At 35.0% G+C, this 21,449-nt stretch overlaps 1 protein-coding gene across 7 annotated transcripts in view; it reads right to left on the bottom strand.

The window, feature by feature from the left end:
- Positions 1 to 21,449, bottom strand: part of tws (protein phosphatase 2 regulatory subunit tws) — a 183,569-nt gene that overhangs the window by 100,510 nt on the left and 61,610 nt on the right. Inside the window, exon 1 of one of the 7 annotated variants that reach the window (XM_068350027.1) lies at positions 15,623 to 15,803. The exons of the other annotated variants lie outside the window; for them this stretch is intronic. Within the exon in view, the coding sequence (XP_068206128.1) occupies positions 15,623 to 15,689 (67 nt within the window). The 5' untranslated portion in view covers positions 15,690 to 15,803. Of the gene's footprint in view, positions 1 to 15,622; positions 15,804 to 21,449 lie in introns of those variants that run through there. 7 annotated transcript variants of the gene reach the window in all.

Genomic DNA, 21,449 nt, shown 5'->3' with positions numbered 1-21,449 from the left:
AGACATTAAGAAGAACAGAATGGGTCCCTAGAGATTGTAAAAACAGTAGGGGAAGGAAGAGAAGACGATGGATTGACGAACTAAGAATGTTGGCGGGTGTAGACTGGTAGAGAAAGACCATAAACATGTGCAAGTGGAAGGATATGGCTGAGGCCTTTGTCCTGCAGTGGAATAGTAACAGCTGACCATGTATATATACAGTATATATATATATATATATATATATATATATACATATATATATATATATGTGTGTATATAGGCCTATACGCACACACACACACACACATATATATATATATATATATATATATATATATATATATATATATATATACATATATATATATATATATATATATATACATATATATATACACACATATATATATAAATATATATATATACATATATATGTATATATATGTGCATATATATATGTATATATACACATATATATATATATATATATATATATATATATAAAGTCAAATAAATGCAAATACCTTTTAGCGAAAATATAATCGTTTGATGTATGTATACTTATTACCTCTATGTATACAGTATATGTTATATTCAAACTTGTGTTCGGATGTAGGCTATATCTATGTGATATCGGGTGTTAATAAAAAAAAAAAAAAAAAAAAAAAAAAAAAAAAAAAAAAAAAAAAAAAAAAAAACCTTGCTTGAAATGTGTTTTCTTTGTTTCCTTACATGTTATATGATCTAACTCATACTTTAATAGTGTCTTTTTCACACTTTCCTCTATTCAAATTTTCTATGTATTTATTGTGTAACATTTAGTATTTATAATAAAATCTGGAAAATATTTGTAACCAATTTTTCTAGAATTTATCATAAATAAATCTTATGTATAAAGAGTGACAAAATCAAGGACATTTTTTAAATAATTATTTACAATCTTGATAGTATTACTGCCAGAGAGAGAAAGAGAAAGAGGCTGAATTATTATTATTATTATTATTATTATTATTATTATTATTATTATTATTATTAGCCAAGTTACAACCCTAGTTGGAAAAGCAAGATGCTATAAGCCCAAGGGCTCCAATAGGGAAAAATAGCCCAGTGAAGAAAGGAAATAAGGAAATAAATAATTGAAGAGAACAAATTAACAATAAATCATTCTAAAAACAGTAACAACGTCAAAACAGACATGTCCTATATAAACTATAAAAAGACTTATGTCTGCCTGTTCAACATGAAAAACTTTTGCTGCAACTTTGAACTTTTGAAGTTCTACTGATTCAACTACCCGATTAGGAAGATCATTCCACAACTTGGTCTGAGTTGGAATAAAACTTCTAGAATACTGTGTAGTATTGAGCCTCATGATGGAGAAGGCCTGGCTATTAGAATTAACTGCCTGCCCAGTATTACGAACAGGATGGAAGTTATCCTGTTATAAAAATGGACTTGAAGAGAATACGCAAACCAGTATATAAGTAAGCAAATGAAAGTAGAAAATAAACACATCGAAAACTTCAGTAGCAATGTGTGTTAAATCTGTTATATTCTATGAAAAAGGAAAACAAGGCTAGGAGAATAAATGAGACATTGAGTAATAGATACTGTAAATATCATGCATGTAACCGCTTTAAAAAAACTAGAAAAATAAATGGTTTCTTCGATAATTTAATGGATAAGGCCAGATTGGGTGCCTCGTGACGTCACTGCATCCCCACGGCTACCCACCAACCAAATCTACCGTATATATTAACTCTGGCACACTCTGTGTATTCTCCATTGGATCGTTATCAGATAGGAAGTTTACCAAAAACTTCTTTCCTTGTGATTTTCTACAATATCATAACAAGATAAGATATATATTAAACAATCTTTAAACTTTAAACCTCCTAAACAAACATATTATGCCAGACTTCTATGAAAAGCAAAATGAACAAGTCTTATTATGTCAGACTTCTATGAAAAACTATTAATAAGTCTTATATTATGCCAGACTTCTATGGAAAACAAAATTAACAAGTCTTATTATGCCAGACTTCTATGAAAAGCAAAATTAACAAGTCTTATTATGCCAGACTTCTATGAAAAAACAAAATAAACAAGTCTTATTATGCCAGACTTCTATGAAAAGCAAAATTAACAAGTCTTATTATGCCAGACTTCTATGGAAAAACAAAATTAACAAGTCTTATTATGCCAGAATTCTATGGAAAAACAAAATTAACAAGTCTTACTATGCCAGACTTCTATGGAAAAACAAAATTAAAAAGTCTTATTATGCCAGACTTCTATGGAAAAACAAAATTAACAAGTCTTATTATGCCAGACTTCTATGTAAAAACAAAATTAAAAAGTCTTATTATGCCAGACTTCTATGAAAAACAAAATTAACAAGTCTTATTATGCCAGACTTCTATGAAAAACAAAATTAAAAAGTCTTATTATGCCAGACTTCTATGAAAAACAAAATTAACAAGTCTTATTATGCCAGACTTCTATGAAAAACAAAATTAACAAGTCTTACTATGCCAGACTTCTATGAAAAACAAAATTAACAAGTCTTACTATGCCAGACTTCTATGAAAAACAAAATTAACAAGTCTTATTATGCCAGACTTCTATGGAAAAACAAAATTAACAAGTCTTATTATGCCAGACTTCTATGAAAAACAAAATTAACAAGTCTTATTATGCCAGACTTCTATGGAAAACAAATTTAACAAGTCTTATTATGCCAGACTTCTATGAAAAACAAAATTAACAAGTCTTACTATGCCAGACTTCTATGAAAAACAAAATTAACAAGTCTTATTATGCCAGACTTCTATGGAAAAACAAAATTAACAAGTCTTACTATGCCAGACTTCTATGGAAAAACAAAATTAACAAGTCTTATTATGCCAGACTTCTATGGAAAAACAAAATTAACAAGTCTTACTATGCCAGACTTCTATGAAAAACAAAATTAACAAGTCTTATTATGCCAGACTTCTATGGAAAAACAAAATTAACAAGTCTATTTGTTAATTACGTCAATGAATTCTTGCTCTTATGTGTACAGGTAGACATTGAATCATATCCAGTACCGTACAAGATATTGCAAATCCTCATTTGGGGCAGGGCAGGAGGTGGGGTGTTTTGAAGACTTTTTGCAAATATCTGTCTCTGTTAAGGATTACTGACAGACGAGATATAGAAGTGTTGTCAGTTGTAAAAGTGTTGTCAGTTGTCTATACATAATTTCAATGTTGTCAGTTGTCTATACCTAATTTCAATGTTGTCAGTTGTCTATACCTAATTTCAATGTTGTCAGTTGTCTATACCTAATTTCAATGTTGTCAGTTGTCTATACCTAATTTCAATGTTGTCAGTTGTCTATACCTAATTTCAATGTTGTCAGTTGTCTATACCTAATTTCAATGTTGTCAGTTGTCTATACCTAATTTCAATGTTGTCAGTTGTCTATACCTAATTTCAATGTTGTCAGTTGTCTATACATAATTTTAATAATGCTGCAGAGAATTAAATTGAATATAAAATTTAGGCCTTAAGCCAAGCAGTGAGGCATCAAAGGCCATTCAGCGCTGTATAATGCAAATTAATCAACCACGGTGGCCGATATGGAAACGTCCCTGACTGGTAAACGCCAGACTGGGGTTCGAGTCAAGCTCAAACTCGTTATTTTCTTTGGTCGCTGCAACCTCACCCTCCTTGTGAGCTAAGGAGGAGGCGTTAGGGGGAACCTATAGGTCTATCTGCTGAGTCATCAGCAGCCATTGCCTGGCCCACTTTGGTCCTAGCTTTGGTGGAGAGGGTGCTTGGGCGCAGCTCATATGGATATATGGTCAGTCTCTAGGGCATTGTCCCGCTTGATAGGGCAATGTTACTGTCCCGTGGCTCTGCCATTCATGAGCGGCCTTTAAACCAGTACTCTCACAACATTTGGTATCATTTCAACTTCTAAACCAATCAAACAGCTTTCATACAATAATATCTAAATGCAAATTAAGGAGCGATTAAAAGTACTAAAAAAAAAAATTATTCTCCATCATGAGGCTCAATACTACACAGTATTTTAGAAGTTTTATTCCAGCTGTTACCAAGTTGTGGAATGATCTTCCTAATCGGGTAGTTGAATCAGTAGAACTTCAAAAGTTCAAAGTGGGAGCAAATGTTTTCATGTTGACCAGGCTGACGTGAGTCTTTTTATAATTTACATATGACATATTTGTTTTTGACGTTGTTAATAGATTATATAGGACATATCTGTTTTGACGCTGTTACTGATATTGTTTTTAGAATGATATATTGTTAATTTATTCTCATCATTCATTTATTTCCTTTCCTCACTGGGCAATTTTTCCCTTTTGGAGCCCTTGGCCTTATAGCATCTAGCTTTTCCAACTAGGGTTGTAGCTTGGCTAGTAATAATAATAATAATAATATAAACCGATACTCTGTATAAATTGTTTCAAGTTCAGGGTATTACAATTTCCACCCAGTATATCTCTTAAAGGTTTGTCCAGGAGTAAATGTGTCCTCCTCTGAAGATTTAAAACAGGACAATCGACTAAAATATGTTTAATATCTATTGTCACTTCACAGGTATTACAAAGAAGCAGAGCAGCAACACGCTTGCGTTTGTGTCTCCATTCTGAGTGATGACTTTGTTTCAATACCAGCAGCCCGTTGAGATACTACCGCTAGAGAGTTATGGGGTCCTTTGACTGGCCAGACAGTACTACATTGGATCCTTCTCTCTGGTTACGGTTCTTTCGCTTTGCCTACACATACACCGAATAGTCTGGCCTATTCTTTACATATTCTCCTCTGTCCTCATACACCTGACAACACTGAGATTACCAAACAATTCTTCTTCACCCAACGGGTTAACTGCTGCAATGTAATTGTACAGTGGCTACTTCCTGTTGGTAAGGGTAGAAGAGACTCTTTAGCTATGGTACGCAGCTCTTCTAGGAGAAGGACACTCCAAAATCAAACCATTGTTCTCTAGTCTTGGGTAGTGCCATAGCCTCAGTACCATGGTCTTCCACTGTCTTGAGTTAGAGTTCTCTTCCTTGAGGGTACACTTGGGAACACTGTTCTATCTAGTTTCTCTTCCTCTTGTTTTGTTAAAGTTTTCATAGTTTATATAGGAAATATTTATTCTAATGTTATTATCATTCTTAAAATATTTTATTTTTCCTTGTTTCCCTTCCTCACTGGGCTATTTTCCCTGTTGGGGCCCCTAGGCTTATAGCATCCTGCTTTTTCCAACTAGGGTTGTAGCTTAGCATTTAGTAATAATAATAATAATAATAATCTTCCAGAGATTATCTATTCTACACCATGGATTGAGTTCGGAGTAGCAGATCTTAAAAGTCGATATAAAGGTGAGCATTTGAAAAAAAAAAAAAAATCGTTTTCTATTAACTCCTGTGTTTTCGCATGGATCAGTTTGAAATTTTGGGCATGGGTTAGATTATGAAGAGCAAAAAGGCTGATATTCATATTTTCTTAGCTAACCCTTTCACTGGTACCCCATCACCCATAAAATTCTTCAAAAAAAAAAAAACTCCCCCGTAACTATTGCAACCTAAGCTCTGAAATTTCTGTGGTAGACAGATATTAGATAAGATTATAAAGTAAGAGAGTGATTTTTCTTTTCTTTTTTTTTAATCCTTATTTTGTTTTTTATAAATATTTTTTGATTCTTGAAAAATTTTGGTTCAATTTCTTGGAAAAAAAATAATCCCAAAATTTCTTTTGGGACAAGAATAAAAAAAAATCTCTATTTTCGCAGACAATTTATTTAGCTTTCATTTGCTTTTTGTTTCAATGATTTCAGTGAATTCGTTGTGTCTGAGTTTCTATTAGAAGGTCGATAAGTTTCGAGAAATAGGCCCCCAAAATTTTGGGATGATATTTTTTGCTTTCTGTCCAATAATTTCTTTGTTGAGGGTTTTATAACAAATTCTATATACTATATCATATTTTTGCTATTTATGATTATTACTTCATGTATAATACATTATATTTTATATATTTAGGCGCCTGGTCCCACCCCTCTTTCCTCACTCTTGAAAAGAGTATTATCCCAATTTTATTTTTTTTGGGGGAGGGGGGTGTCAGAGATGCCCACACTTTCTCTCATGAAACGTAGATTTTTTTGGGTCATGGCATTGCTTTTTCTTAACAAGAATGTATTTAAAGCCAAAAGAAATAACTCTGCAAAAGGGAAAAGAGTCAAAACACAGGCGCAGTTGAAATAATGTCTTGCAGATTCGAGTTCTGAGCTGCTACAGGCAGTGAGTCGGTAGCGTTCCTTCACTCACACACCTCTACGTTATTGCCGAATCATAGTGTTGCCATATACGGCAATTCGATATTCTTATTTGATAGTTAATTTGAAAATATTACCGATTATTGAAGTTACCATTAGATTATACGAGAAAAAAGGCACTTTTATCAATGCTACTAGAATTATATTCTTGTCTTTTATCTCCAAAACTATTAGGAATTTTTCAATAACATTTTCTGAGAATGCTCTCCTAAAGCGAGAAAGCATCTTAGGATTATGTAATTCGTTCTACATAAACATACTGCCTTTAATAATAATAATAATAATAATAATAATAATAATCATGACAGGAACAATAACAATAATAATAACGACAACAACAATAATAATGATGATGATACTACTACTACTACTACTACTACTACTACTACTACTAATAATAATAATAATAATAATAATAATAATAATGGCTCACCAAAATCCTCTGCACCAATTTTATAATAATTTCAAGGCCAGATAGGATAAACCCGGAGTTCTTGCAGTAAGGAATTTCTCAAACGTCAACAAGTGGGTAAAGAGAATGTAGCCAATGTAACACTTGGAATAGTACAGCTACTGTCGAAGAGTGCAAATTGTATAGTACAAGGGCCCGTTCAACTCTCTGCGCCACTTCAGCAGTATTTACACTGATAAAAAAAAAAATTAATCGGAAATTCTCCGTAGAAGAAAAATACAGGCGACCGTAATTTCAACTTACTTTGTTATTATCTTTTACGGGTTGGTGACCGTAATATAATTCTTTTACGTCAATCTATAAAAATCCTGGAATAAATGTTGCCTGACTTTTACCGTTTTTTTTTTAGTGTAAATCACCACATATTCGCTAACAATGAAAGAAAAATTGCAATAATATTAGGCGATACAGTGATTGGTTGAGAGTCATTTGGCGTCATGAAGATTGCATACAGAGAAATCTACGTCATGGACAGACACCAGGCATTGTTCGAATGAAACACTTCCACACAAATGTGTATTAATAAAATGTAGAACATATTAATAAACAAAAAACGATGATATCAGCTATATGCGATGATATAAAACACTCAGTTCCACAATAATATGTGTGTTACTTGGATGTGATAAAATCTAAACTGATAGAGAGAGAGAGAGAGAGAGAGAGAGAGAGAGAGAGAGAGAGAGAGAGAGAGAGAGAGAGAGAGAGAGAGAGGGGCTTTAATATCAAAGTTAGAAGTATCATTTCCAACACAATGTTAAATATTTGTTATGAAATGGCAAAAATATGTGAAAATTATTTTCGTCCGGTGACAAATACCAACACCCCAAAAGATGGAATTTATTTAAAGCTGATCCAAATGAGTGAAAGTCTTACGATATTTAAAAAAAAAAAAAAAAAAAAAAAAAAAAAAAACCTGAATGGCTGCTAATTAGCTCGGTTCAGCATCCTTACTGCAATTGGCAAACTTCTTGTAATACCTAAAGGTCTCATCTTGTCAATTGCAACAGACCTACCGTACAATTTATAATAATAATGATAATAATAATAATAATAATAATAATAATAATAATAATAATAATAAACCGTAATTTTAATCGGAAATTCTCCATTAAAAATATACTGTTCTTAGCCGTTTTTCAGTAAAACACAGGCGACCGTAATTTTACCTTACTTTGCTAATATCTTTTACGGGATGGTGGCCGTAATATTACTCCTTAACGTCAATTTATCCGTTTTTAAAAAAGGAAAATGTCTGGCAAAATTTATGTCAGATTTTTACCGTTTTTTAATGCAAATTTTTAACAGGCCTATTTCCTGGAAGTCGGTAAAGTAACTCGAACAACTATTCTGTAAGACAAGTAAATAATTTATTTATTACAATGCGCGAATCATCATTATCATCATCTCCTACGCCTATTAACGCAAAGGGCCTCGGTTAGATTTCGCCAGTCGTCTCTATCTTGAGCTTTTAAATCAGTACTTATCCACTCATCATCTCCCACTTCACGCTTCATAGTCCTCAGCCATGTAGTCCTGGGTCTTCCAACTCTTCTAGAGCCTTGTGGAGCCCAGTTGAAAGTTCAGTGAACTAATCTCTTTTGGGGAGTGCAAAGAGCATGCCCAAACCATCTCCATCTACCTGTCATCATGACCTCATCCACATATGGCACTCGAGTAATCTCTCTTATAGTTTCATTTCTAATCCTGTCCTGCCATTCAACTCCCAACATTCTTCTCTGGACTTTGTTTTCAAATCTACAAAATCTGTTGAATATTTTTTTCATTGTCATATCACGACTCATGTCCATATAATAACACCGATCTCATTAAACTGATATAGAGTCTCATTTCTATATGTAATTTCCAGCAATTTGATTTCCAAATTTTACTTCATCTAGCCATTGTGTGATTTGCTTTATTCAATCTTTCATTAAACTCAAATTCTAAGGATCCCGTATTAGAGAGCATAGTTCCTAGATATTTAAATATTTCTACCTCATTAATCCTTCCTCCTTTCAAAGATATTTCATTTTCAATTGCATATTCCATTCTCATTATCTTTTTTATATTCATCTTGAGCCCAACCTCATGTGATATATCATGAATTCTGGTAAGCAGGCTTTACAAGTCCTATGGAGTTCTGCTGGTAAGGACAGCGTCATCAGCATACTCTAAGTCAGCTATCTCTAAATGCCCAAATAAATAATGTAATAAAAACTGCTGATTATCATCTAAGAAATATTGCGTTTATAAAAAAAGTACCTGGACGAAAATTCTGTAAAGAAACTTGTGATAAACTGTTATTGCTAGGATTGACTACTGCAACTCTATCTACTACAATTTACCAAAAGTCCAACTTAAGAAATTACAAAACATAATAAACAGAGGAGCAAGACTGATAAAAGGTGTCCCACCTAGAGAAAGTATCACCCCTGTACTAATCGATTTACACTGGCTGCAGATTAAAGCGAGAATTGAATTTGAAATATGTACAATAACCCACCAAGTTATCAGAACCGGTCGTCCAAAATACTTAAGATTATTGCTACATATTGCGCAGCCAACAAATCATGTCGACACGAGAATAGTTTCAGATGGCTTAAAACTGTTGGAACCTAGATTTATATCTACTTTAGGCTCTAGAGCCTTTAAATATGCGGCCCCAAGACTATATAATAAGCTCCCACGAAACATTCGAATGATTAAAGACATTAAGGCTTTCAAGAGGAAACTGAAGACTTTCTTATTTCATGAGTTTTTTGACAGTGACGATTTAACAATAAATGAAGATTATGAGACATGAAACGTTAAATACTCTGAACGAAGAAGGTAAACCGACAGTGGAGGTCCTGTAGAGAGTAGGGTTCCCCTGCTGTGTGGGACCGGAAAAGCAGCCATCAAAGTAAAATAAGTCAAGTAATTTCCTGTTACCAATCCAGTAGAATCCTCCTCCACCATCCCCAACTGTTCTATGCATTACAAAATCCATGAGGAGGATAACCAACATAGGTGACAACACATTCCCTTGAAGTTCTATACTTTTCACTGGAAATTCATTTGATAGGACTCCAATAGCATTAACTTTGCACTTGCAATGCTCATGAACAGACTTAATCAAATCTATATATTAAAGAGGAACTCTGTAATAATGCAGGACTCTCCACAAAGATTGATCAGTGCACACTATCAAAGGATATTTTATAGTGCACAAATGCCATCAAATGTGGATTTCTACATTCTACACCTTGCTGTACCACATATCTTGAAATGAAAATTTGGTCAGTACAACTTCTACTTTTTCGAAATCCTGCTTGTTCATCTCTCAGCTTTTCATCAATCTTTCTCTCTAGTCTCTTAAGATTGAGCATCCTATATATTTTCATGACAAATGACATAAGTGTGATGCCTCTGTAATTATTGCAATCAGTTATATATCTTTTTTTTTTTTTTTGGGGGGGGGGGTTTCAACAATACGCCTAGCTTATCACCTCTTCATCAGGTTTTGCCTCATTTTACATTCTACATATCAATCTTGCAATTATTCTGAGAGTAACTTCACTTATGGCCTTTATCATCTCAGCAGATATTCCAACGTATCCAGTGGCTTTCCATCTCTTTATTTTTTCTAGGATAGCTTCGACTTCAAACAAACTGAATTCATCCATGGGTACATCAAGGTCTTCCTCAGCTTCAGGTATATCGATCAGATTATTCCCTTCATATCTTCTATTCATTATCTCACGAAAGTGTTCCATCCGACGTTGCCTTTCTTCATCTTCTGTTGCTATAACATATTCATCTCTCTTTTCATGGATATATGCTTCTTTTTTGTGGCAGCAGAGATTTTATTAATAATTCTATGAGCAATTTTTACACTACAGCCACACCCTGATTTCAAAACTTTGTCAGCCTCATCTGCATGCGTCTAAATACTCTCTCCATTCATTCCTGGCTTTCCTTTTAACTTCGCAACCAATACTGAAATACTTAGCATGCTCAACCTTATAATTTTCATTACTTCCTCGAAAACTTTCAGCAATCAATTTCTGTTTTTGTCTCCTTTTTAAAGTATGCCAAGTATCATTTGATATACATGGCTTTCTACTTGTAACTGCATGTCCCGAAACTTCACTACCAACTGACTGATTTATGTTCTTAATATCTCACCATTCTTCATTAATTGTCTGCTCTTCGTCTCTTAACATCTCCAAGACTGCAAATCGATTCCTACATTCAATTTCAAATGTTTCACTGTGCTCATCTTCTAGAAACCTGGTTATATTAAACCTAGGTATTCTATCTACATTTCTGTTGGGTGCTTTCAGTTTTAATTTCAGTGTGGCAATGAGGAGTTGGTGATCACTACCAATATCTTCACCTCTATAGCTTGTTACATTTTTCAGGGTCTTCCTATCATTATTAATAGCAATGTGATCTATTTGATTTTTCTAATTGCCACATGATGAAGTCCCTTGTATATTTGTGGATGTCCTTGAGCTGGAAGAGAGTACCTCCAATAAAAAGATTGTTTGTTAAACTAAAACTTATAAAATATTCCCCATTTTCATTTGCAACTTCGTCAAGACCCTCAGCACCTATCACATTCCCTATACCTTGATTATTCCTTCCAACTTTAGTATTGAAGTCATCAATCAAAGTTTTCACATATCTTTCTGGGAATTCATCTATTACTCTCTGCAGTTCTTCATAGTATTAATCTTTAATTTCTTCCCTGGAATAATTTGTTGACTTACTTTACAAGTAACAATCTACTATTTACAGCTCTCCATTTCTTTAATGCCTTCCCTGCTCTGGGTCTCATCATCATTCCTACCCCTTCTTTTCCAACTCCATCTGTTCTTCCTGAGTAGATATATTGCCTTGGTCTAAGATTTCTTTACCAATCCCCTTAAAACGTGTCTCACTTATCTTATATTATCGTATATATGAGCTACAATCCTAGTTGGAAAAGCAGGATGCTATAAGTCTAAGGGCTCCAACAGGGAAAATAGCCCAGTGAGGAAAGGGAATACGGAAAAAAATACAAAAGAATTAATTAACAATAAAATAAAATATTTTAAGAAAAGTAGCAACATTAAAATAAATCTATCCTACATAAACTATAAAAACTTTTCAAAACCAATAGGAAGAGAAATAATATAGAATAGAATGCCCAGGTGTACCCTCAAGTAAGAGAACTCTACCCCAAGACAGTGAAAGACATGGTACAGAGGCTATGGCACTACCCATGATTTTAGAGTGTCCTTCTCCAAGAAGACCTACTTACTACAGCTAAAGAGTCTCATCTACCCTAACCAAGAGGCAAGAGGAAAGTAGCCACTGAACAATTACAATGCAGTAGTTAACACTTGAGCGAAGAAGCATTGTTACTTAGGGCCAAGATATCCAAACTATATTTCATAAATTCATTTCCCACTTGCTGTAACTTCCCAACCTGATTCATGGTTCTAACACCCCAATTACCAATTTTAAATTTATCTTTCGTAGTTATAAACTGGGAGATTCTTAGCAGCCCGCTAACCCCCGAATTGGAAGCCATTCTCTCATGTTTGCTTCCCATAGACTGACTAAATCCATAGAGGATTCATTGGCTACATTCATCAAAGGATAGCCAACTCCTATCCAACTAAAGCAAGTGACCCAAGCCAGTCCAACCAATTCCAGTAAGATCATACGCCAGGCATCAGGAATAAAAGCCGAAATGACATCTTATCTATCGCCTTAAACCCAATTCGTTACCCTGCTGTCGGTGACTTCATCGAGATTTATGGGGGCATTTCCTCCACACCCAAAGTTCTCGTTACTCGAGTTGCTTATTAGCTTTAACCGTTGGCAAACATGGATTGCCAACGCCTAGCACGGTATCACATAAAGCAAATACACTCTGTTGTGTATGACAATCGTAATACTGTGGATGGCTTGGTTTAAGAAATTTCAGTACAATGCTAGTGGCATTTTTAAATTTATATCAGATGCAGGGTCTTCATAATGCTATTTAGGTTTTATAACATATTCACTATTCTGGTTTTAATTGAATATTCTTTTCATCTGTATTTATAATAAACGATATCGGCGTCAATGACAGGATTGCCAGGTTTTCTAGATGAGAAAAGGCCAAATTCTAATCAACAGAAGCTCTAAAAGGCCAACCCATTCGTAGAAAAAGGCCAAATATATAGTATAAAAGGCCAAACAATTTTTAAAAGGCTAAATTATAGGTTTTAAGGTCTTTTAAAAGGCCAAATTATAGGCTTTTTGGCCTGAAAAATGCCAAACTGGCAACGCTGGTCAATAACCTTCGATGTTAGGATGCCAGAGAACTTCAAATCACTGATGAGAACAATCGAGAGGATTTAAACTGTCCAGGATGGAAGGGAGCCATCGTTCGAACCCTTCACCGTCAGCTCTTGAGGTGTTTTGGTAAACGTTTCTTACCATCCCTTACCTGGATTCTTTAATAATGTCACTGGAACAACGTCCCTTCCGACGAAGACATATCACCTTTCTCGATACTATCACGTTACCCTCGTATTGTGTTAGACATGCAATTAGCAGACTAAAAAACAATTTTCTGATTATTTTAATTTCAACCATTTTAACGATGAAGTTGAGCTTTAGTGTGCAAGCTGTGGAAACATAATAAAATTAAAAAAAAAAAGATGAGCTAAAAGAAATGGAACTAGCTGAATCGCTAAAAGAAAAATGCGACTTTCGTCCCAACAACGAAAAATGCTCTGCATATTTCTTGGGCACAACCTTGCACAACGAGAACCATTGGAAGATCTTTTAGAAATTTAGACCATTACGAAGAGTCAAAACTTAGCTACGTTCGACTATGAATCTTAATTAAGCGTGCAAAGAAAACTGCTATTCGAGAAAAGGGAGAAATTACAAGAGGTACTGGATAGATTTGCTGAACAGAAGAGGAAATGGAGGTAAAATGGATGGCATGAAGTGGTCGAAGGGACGGTGCAAAGAGCCTTTAGTCATTTGTCCAGTGTATCTTATGACGAGTTAACGTCACGAGTCACCACTGATGAACACAGGGTGTTATCCTATCTGATTTCAAGACAGAATGAGATGAAAGTAAAGATTGAGAATTTCATTATTTATGTATGGCACAGGGAAAATAAGCTTAATCGCAATAAGAATAAGCTTAGAAGCTTTGCATCTATCTATAAGGCGATAGAGTGCCCGCAAACTTATTTTGCGGAGTGAGCAATAAGGAACCAGGAACTACTAAGACAATAGCAACATCGATAATAAAGAGATTGCTGTCTGCGACATTGTTACATATTTTTTCCAGGATTCGCATTAAGTTATTTACCGTAATATAAAAATTAAATCCATTTAAAATCATTTAATATTAGATTATCAAATAAATAAAAAAGATTACGTCTTCTAACACTAGGCTACGGATAAAAAGATAAAAAAAAAACATCTGGTTTTCGATAGCATTCCCTACTATTCGAACTCTCAACTGTTTCCATGACTATACCCACCAGCTATCGTGTGAATACCCCCGGTAGAGAGAGAGAGAGAGAGAGAGAGAGAGAGAGAGAGAGAGGGTGCATCATGAAGCTACGTAGAAATGCCCACCATGGTTTGGCTGTTGATGATTGGTATGTCTCCCCAACAAGGTTTCGCCAGCGATTCTTTAGTCACGTGAAGTTTAAAGGCTGAGAGTTAGTGCAATGATAGGAATCACGAATGAAAGGCACATGGGGGAGCCTGTCTATACATAAAAGATAGAGATTAAGTCTAACAGCTATTTGGGAGAGAATATACTGTATTTCTCACTCTCACAGTCGCTCTCTCAAGGCGCTTAGCTATGAAATTGACTAGTGTTGACATACGGCTTTGCCAGACGTGCGCTTGGTGAAGAGTAAGTACATATCTTCGTTTTTGGCAGACGGAAGGCGAAATTACGATAGCAGCCAACTCATCCCAAAGACTGGCAGATATAAAAGTATCTTTCCCTTTTTCCCCACCAGTCTCCCAATGCACACCTTACCATGTCTCATAACCAGCCATTTCGTCAACACCAACAACACGCACTTTCACCAGGCACAACATAGTTGCCGCCAATATTCCGCCATTACTCGAAGTTGCTCTGCCCACCAGCCCACATCCCTAAGGAGTAGGACACATTTAGTTTACAATCCAATGAGTAACACAACCGTTAACACATACGTCTCTCTCTCTCTCTCTCTCTCTCTCTCTCTCTCTCTCTCTCTCTCTAATATTTTATACTCTGCAGTCAACATCTGCATTTTCTTGTGCAACTAGTTCGCTAGTTTATATGTCCACATCGAAAGTTTATAAATATAAACTGCGATTGAGAATCACTTTAGATAACTTTGAAAAACATTCCACATTAAGATATCGAATTGCACAAAAACATTTTTCACTCTCCAGTATCTATATTCCTCATCCAAAGTCATGTGGTGATGGTGTTTCCTCACCGGCTATGATAGTGGGCTACCATATAGGCGATCAGGTGCCATCATTGCCATGTACCAACGAAATGACCTACATTTTGACATTGCGAAAACACTCCTTCCATTCTAATAATAATAATAATAATAATAATAATAATAATAATAATAATAATATTGCACATTTTACAAGGGGGTGAGAGAAAGTGAGAGGGACAATCTAAATCTAAATTGTCTAGATTTTAGAACACAAAATGTAGAAATGAGATGAAGCAACACACACGTAGGGAACATAAAATGGAGATGGATAGGCAAATATACGATGGATTTTATATCTGTTGAAATGAGATTTCTTACCTTCTTCAGTTTCTTCAGCGCTATCGTCGGTTTCGGGGTCTTCCATCTTCAATACCTGGGCGACCATAGTAATCAAACCAGGGTTGCAAATAAGAACGGAGGGAGCGAGAAAAATTCCTTTTACACAGCACAACAGACATACGGGGACTGTGGGACCGTACTCGTAGCCCGTAAGGCTACACACTCATACACACACACACACACACACACACACCGCTACTTTTGTTACGACATCGAGATTTGAGACTAAGACGTAAATTCGAGAGCAGCACAGGAAGAAGAAGAAAAAAAAAAACTTTGCGTGGTACAGGAAATAAATAAGAGTTACCGATTACTATTTTTTTCTGAAAAATACCTGTTTGCACACGATATGTATTATTCTTCCGTTGTACATGAAATTTCACGTTATTATACAACTCATTTCCCTTATCAAAGAGATTAAATCAAATTAAAACCCAAATTCACATCCACACAACCAAATGTAGAAAAGTACAATTGGAAAAAAAAATGTTAGTATAATAAAGGCTAATTAAGGAAAATTCATCCACACGATTCCATCTAATCCTTAATTAAAACTGAGCTCGTTCACGACAGACCAAGGGGAATGCACATTCCAGTGGTAGTAGTTTATCATCGCTCAAGATTATTATAAATAAACACGGGCCAAGTCCTAAGCCTGGCAGTCTTGGCCCTCAACGGGTCTGGCATTTATAACTTTCTCTCCACCCACAAACCGACTACCATGGGTGATCTCCTTTGGCCGAGGTTAATATCTCTCTCTCTCTCTCTCTCTCTCTCTCTCTCTCTCTCTCTCTTTTCAAAAGACAATAGCCATTCATGTCTAGAGGAATCTCCTTCTAACCTTTGGGTATTATTCCTCCAAGCTTTTAACCAAGATTTATATTCTCCTCCCTCCTCTCACGGTCTCACCCACAACCCGGTGGCCATGAGAGATTATACCAACGGTTCACCTCTCTCTCTCTCTCTCTCTCTCTCTCTCTCTCTGAATACCAGCTGTTCACTGGCACGTTCCTTGTCCTTAGTAAGAATTAAATGTCTTATACATGTACTGTGCAAAATGACTATGTTCATTAACAATGATTTTCGTCATTTGCATACCGGTACAAGTTATATATAGTATACTGTATACATGTATGTATATATATATATATATATATGTATATATATATATATATATATAAATATATATATATATAAATATATAAATATATATATACATATATATATATATATTCTTACGAAGCTGGTCTAGTATAAAGTAAATATTTTATTCATATATTTTATTTGTGTATTTAAGAGGTATATAGCCAGCTCGTAAGGCAATTTTCTCTCATGTAGGTTTAAGTAAATGTATGTAAATTACATTAAACTTTCGTCATTCATTTCATTGTATTTTCAATTCAAGTCAGTATATGTAAATTTACATAATTTTTAAGAATTAATTTTTCATTTCACATATTTTGTTACAAAGTCTTATGTAATTTCGTTTAGGTATGCTGTACGACACATACGAGGAATGAACACAAGCTATTACATCATCTTTATGTTTTCACGTGGTTAGAATGTGCATGAAATTTCTCGGAAAAGATTTACTCTATTTTCTAATGTTTCGAGGAGTAGGTGGGTGAAGTTAGCTGAGAAAGGGTTGTCTTGCAAGCATGGTTGGCTCCCCCGTTCGATTTATTCAGTTGGCAACTTTGGCGCCATAAGCACTGCCTCCCAAGCTTCCAGACCCCCTGACCTAAAAGGATCTAGAATAAAAAAGTCCATGATCTAGAATAAGTAAGTCCATATATTTAGCTCCCATGAATGCATAAGCAGCAGAGGAGATCCAGCCTGTCCCTTTGAAAGAGCCAAAGTTCGTCTGCCCTCTCTCCTCTCAAGTCCATCAAATGTGTGCCCTCTCAAAAGTGATTAACAATTTCTATCCAATATATATCGCGTGTAGCGAGTTCAAACGTTGACGAATCCATTGAATGTTATTTCAAGTGTATTGCGTGAATGTAAGTACTTATTTGATATAAAATTTTTGTAACTGGCCCGGTGAGATTTAGGTTAAAACAGTGAAGTGTATTTATTTTGCTTATCTGTTCGGAAACCTCATGTGAGCCAAAAGACGTAAGTGGATCAGTTACATTTATGTAAATTTCATTAAGGATTTAATCATTAGAGTGTTAAAGTGTTGATTATTTTCGTTAATTATCAAAATTAAATATTTCTATAAATTAATTTCCAGTGAAACAAGTGATTGTATAATTTTTTTTTAAGATAACATTTTCTTGTCTTAGTCTAAGGTGTTGTTCAGATTTAATAATTCGAGTAATTGGATTTTGGTGATAATTCTTTTTGTAATATTGATGTAACTTTTTATAGAAAATATTTATTTTTGTAAAGAGTGTATCATTTCGATCACCAGTATTTCTTAATAGTGCTTGCTCATTTTCCCTGATTAAGAACTGTATTAAGAGGTTGTTTTTGAATAGTTTATATTTACCCAGTTTTGTTTTGAAAGTAACGTAAGAGACCTTTGGATATTCAGTGTTTTTATATATTGCCATCTGGGGGTTGCATAATTTTCTCAGAGCTCGGGTATTAATTTTCAAGTATACCAGATTTATGTAATAATAAACAGGTGAGTTTGGAGCTCTGGAATTTATGTAATTCTCCAGCCATAATTATATATATATATATATATATATATATTATGTGTGTCTGTTGCTAAAGCCAGGCAATGGTACACTTACAAAGTATAACATTTGGTTCATTGCCACGACTCGTCTTTCGAAGTAGGATAGAAGTCTTCGTGATAAGATGGCGATGCCTCTTCTCTTTAAACTAACTACAGTTAGACTTTATCGTTTCCATACACGTGAAATAGAGCAATTTTATTTCCCCCTCATATACTGTAGACACTTATTCTCATCGCAAATGGGGCACATTAAAAACAATGAATTTAAACTCAAAATCGTACATATTTCTCTCTCTCTCTCTCTCTCTCTCTCTCTCTCTCTCTCTGTCATAAGGTTTTTGCGTACCATGTGTGCTTTGAGTTCGGGAGGGATTGCCAAACCCAGTTGTCTTTTGATGAAGGGTGTGCTATAGCAACTTCGGGTGCCGGATCAAAAGACTCCAAACGGTTAGGGAAAGTAGACAGCGGAAGATTCGGAAATGCTCTGACTTTCACTTTCACTTATTTAAGATCACGGTTGAAAATTCTTTATTTTTTTTTTATCAATATCCACACACTGATGTACGTGATTAAAAGTACGTGCGTATATAAGTTCTTAAATATTTTATTTTAATTGGGTAATTAATTATCGTATTTCCTCGTTTCCTTTCCTCACATGGTTATTTTCCCTGTTGGAACCCCTGCTTTTCCAACTATGGTTTTAGCTTTGCAGGTAACAACAACAACATCAATAATAATAATAATAATAATCCCACCAAGAATCCTATACAGATCACTATCAGACATTATCATGATGTGAATATTCAAGTGCCTAATGGTGAAAACGCACAAGTCATTTCTTGTCTGAGGTTTACGCCAACCTTCAGCCGATGATAGCGAGCGAAAGTGTTGTAATATCACACTACGAAATCGCAGTTCGAGGAGCAAATGGGGCAAAAGTTAAACGAAACCGATCAGCTGATATCTCCAGGCCGGCAAGAAATTTTACAACTGTTGCAATATGTATTATCGGTATATTACGTGAATTGAAGAATTCAACAACTACCACAGGATGAAAAAAAAAAACAGATTTTTATTATCTCTTGGGGCTTGTTGGACCCAAGATTGCCAAGCAAGAGCACGTGCTATTTGCAGCCGACATCTTTTGTGTTTACATCTGACGTCATGCTTGCGGTTTATGCGCGCTGCTTCCCGTCCAGTTGGGAAGCCAAGATATCTATCAACAACATCTCGTGCTTTCCATTTTGGGCAGCTGCTGGCGAAAAAAGAAAAGCCTAGTGTGATTCCAGCTCAACGTCAGAATAATCACATTACGGCTCTATTGAGATACGTGTGCATAAGTGTTCATGGAAGGTAGTAGGTTGACCAAGGCACCAGCCGCATGTTGAGATACTACCACTACAGAGTTATGGGGGCCTTCGACTGGCCAGACAGTACTACATTGCATCCTTCTCTCTGGTTACGGTTCATTTTCTCTTTTACTACACACACATTGAGTAGTCTGGCCTATTCCAAGGCCAATATTCTATTGGCCTTGGCCTATTCTTTACACATTCTCCTCCGTCCTCATACATCTGACAACATAGATTATCAAACAATTTTTTTTCACTCAAGGGGTTACTGCACTAATTGTTCAGTGGCCACTTTCCTCTTTGTAAGGATAGAAGAGACTATTTAGCTATGGTAAGCAGCTTTTCTAGGAGAAGGACACTCCAAAATCACACAATTCTTCTCTAGTCTTGGGTAGTGCCATAACCAAAATCAAACCATTGTTCTCTAGTCTTGGGTAGTGCCATAACCTCTGTACCATGGTCTTCCACTGCCTTGGGTTAGAGTTCTCCTGCTTGAGGGTACACTCGGGCACACTATTCTATCTTATTTCTCTTATTCTTGTTTTGTTAGATTTTATATTTTATATAGGAGATAATTATTTCAATGTTATTACTCTTCTTAAAATATTTTACTTCCTTTTTTCCTTTCCTCACAGGGCTATTTTCCCCCTTTTGGGGTCCCTGGGGTTATAGCATCCTGCTTTTCCAACTAGGGTTGTAGCTTAGCAAGTAATAATAATAATAATAATAATAGTCTTTCGAGTTTTTAATGACGATTACTGGGAAATTGATATTCGAGTATGCCTAATGATATGCGTAGCTTACACTCATTCTCAAATATCATTATCATGCCCTGTGTTTGTGCATATACCTTTCAAGTAACTTGGCGCTTATGTCCGCAGAACAAGACTTAATGTATGCAGCCTGTGCACATAATCATGCCCCTGTGAGAGAGAGAGAGAGAGAGAGAGAGAGAGAGAGAGAGAATAAATGAAGGAATTGTAATGATATGGCATCATAACATCAGTGGTCATTGATTCCGATTTAATCATGTTTAATTAACAATTAATAACTAAGGTGAAAAAAAATTAGAAATAAAAACAAATGAATAAATAGAGAGAGAGAGAGAGAGAGAGAGAGAGAGAGAGAGAGAGAGAGCATATTTGTGTATTCATATGTTAAAGTTCTTAGTCAAATATAGTTACACATAATTTCCTAAATGATCACATATAATTAAGCTTTAGTAAACATAATTTTAAAAGGAACAATACGTCAACATAGAGAGAGAGAGAGAGAGAGAGAGAGAGAGAGAGAGAGAGATTATTCATTAACAGTATGAAGTAACGATAGATAATTTAAAAAAGCAAGACCCAGTTTGGCAGCCTTCTGTTGTTAATGTAAATCTGGTTCTTACTAATAATACTATTACTTTTGAGAAAAACATTAGGCCTATTCTGAAGAAGTGTTTTAATTCTTTCATTTTACCTTGTTTAGAGTGTTGTTCTTCTGTCTGGTCTTCAGATGCTGATTCTCATCTTAATTTGTTGGACAGAAACCTACGGTCTATTAAATTTCTTATTCCTGACCTAGATATTAATCTCTGGTACCGTCGTTCAATTAGTTCATTATGTATGTTGCATAAGATTCTTTATAATTCTGACCATCCTTTACATTCAGATCTTTCCGGACAGTTCTATCTTGTTCGTAATATTTGGCATGAAATTAATTCTAATAGTCAGGCCTTCTCCATCATGAGGCTCAATACTACACAGTACTCTAGAAGTTT

Source organism: Palaemon carinicauda, chromosome 26 (genome assembly GCF_036898095.1).
Source record: "Palaemon carinicauda isolate YSFRI2023 chromosome 26, ASM3689809v2, whole genome shotgun sequence".
NCBI lineage: Eukaryota > Metazoa > Arthropoda > Malacostraca > Decapoda > Palaemonidae > Palaemon > Palaemon carinicauda.
This window is presented reverse-complemented; position numbering and strand designations above follow the sequence as displayed.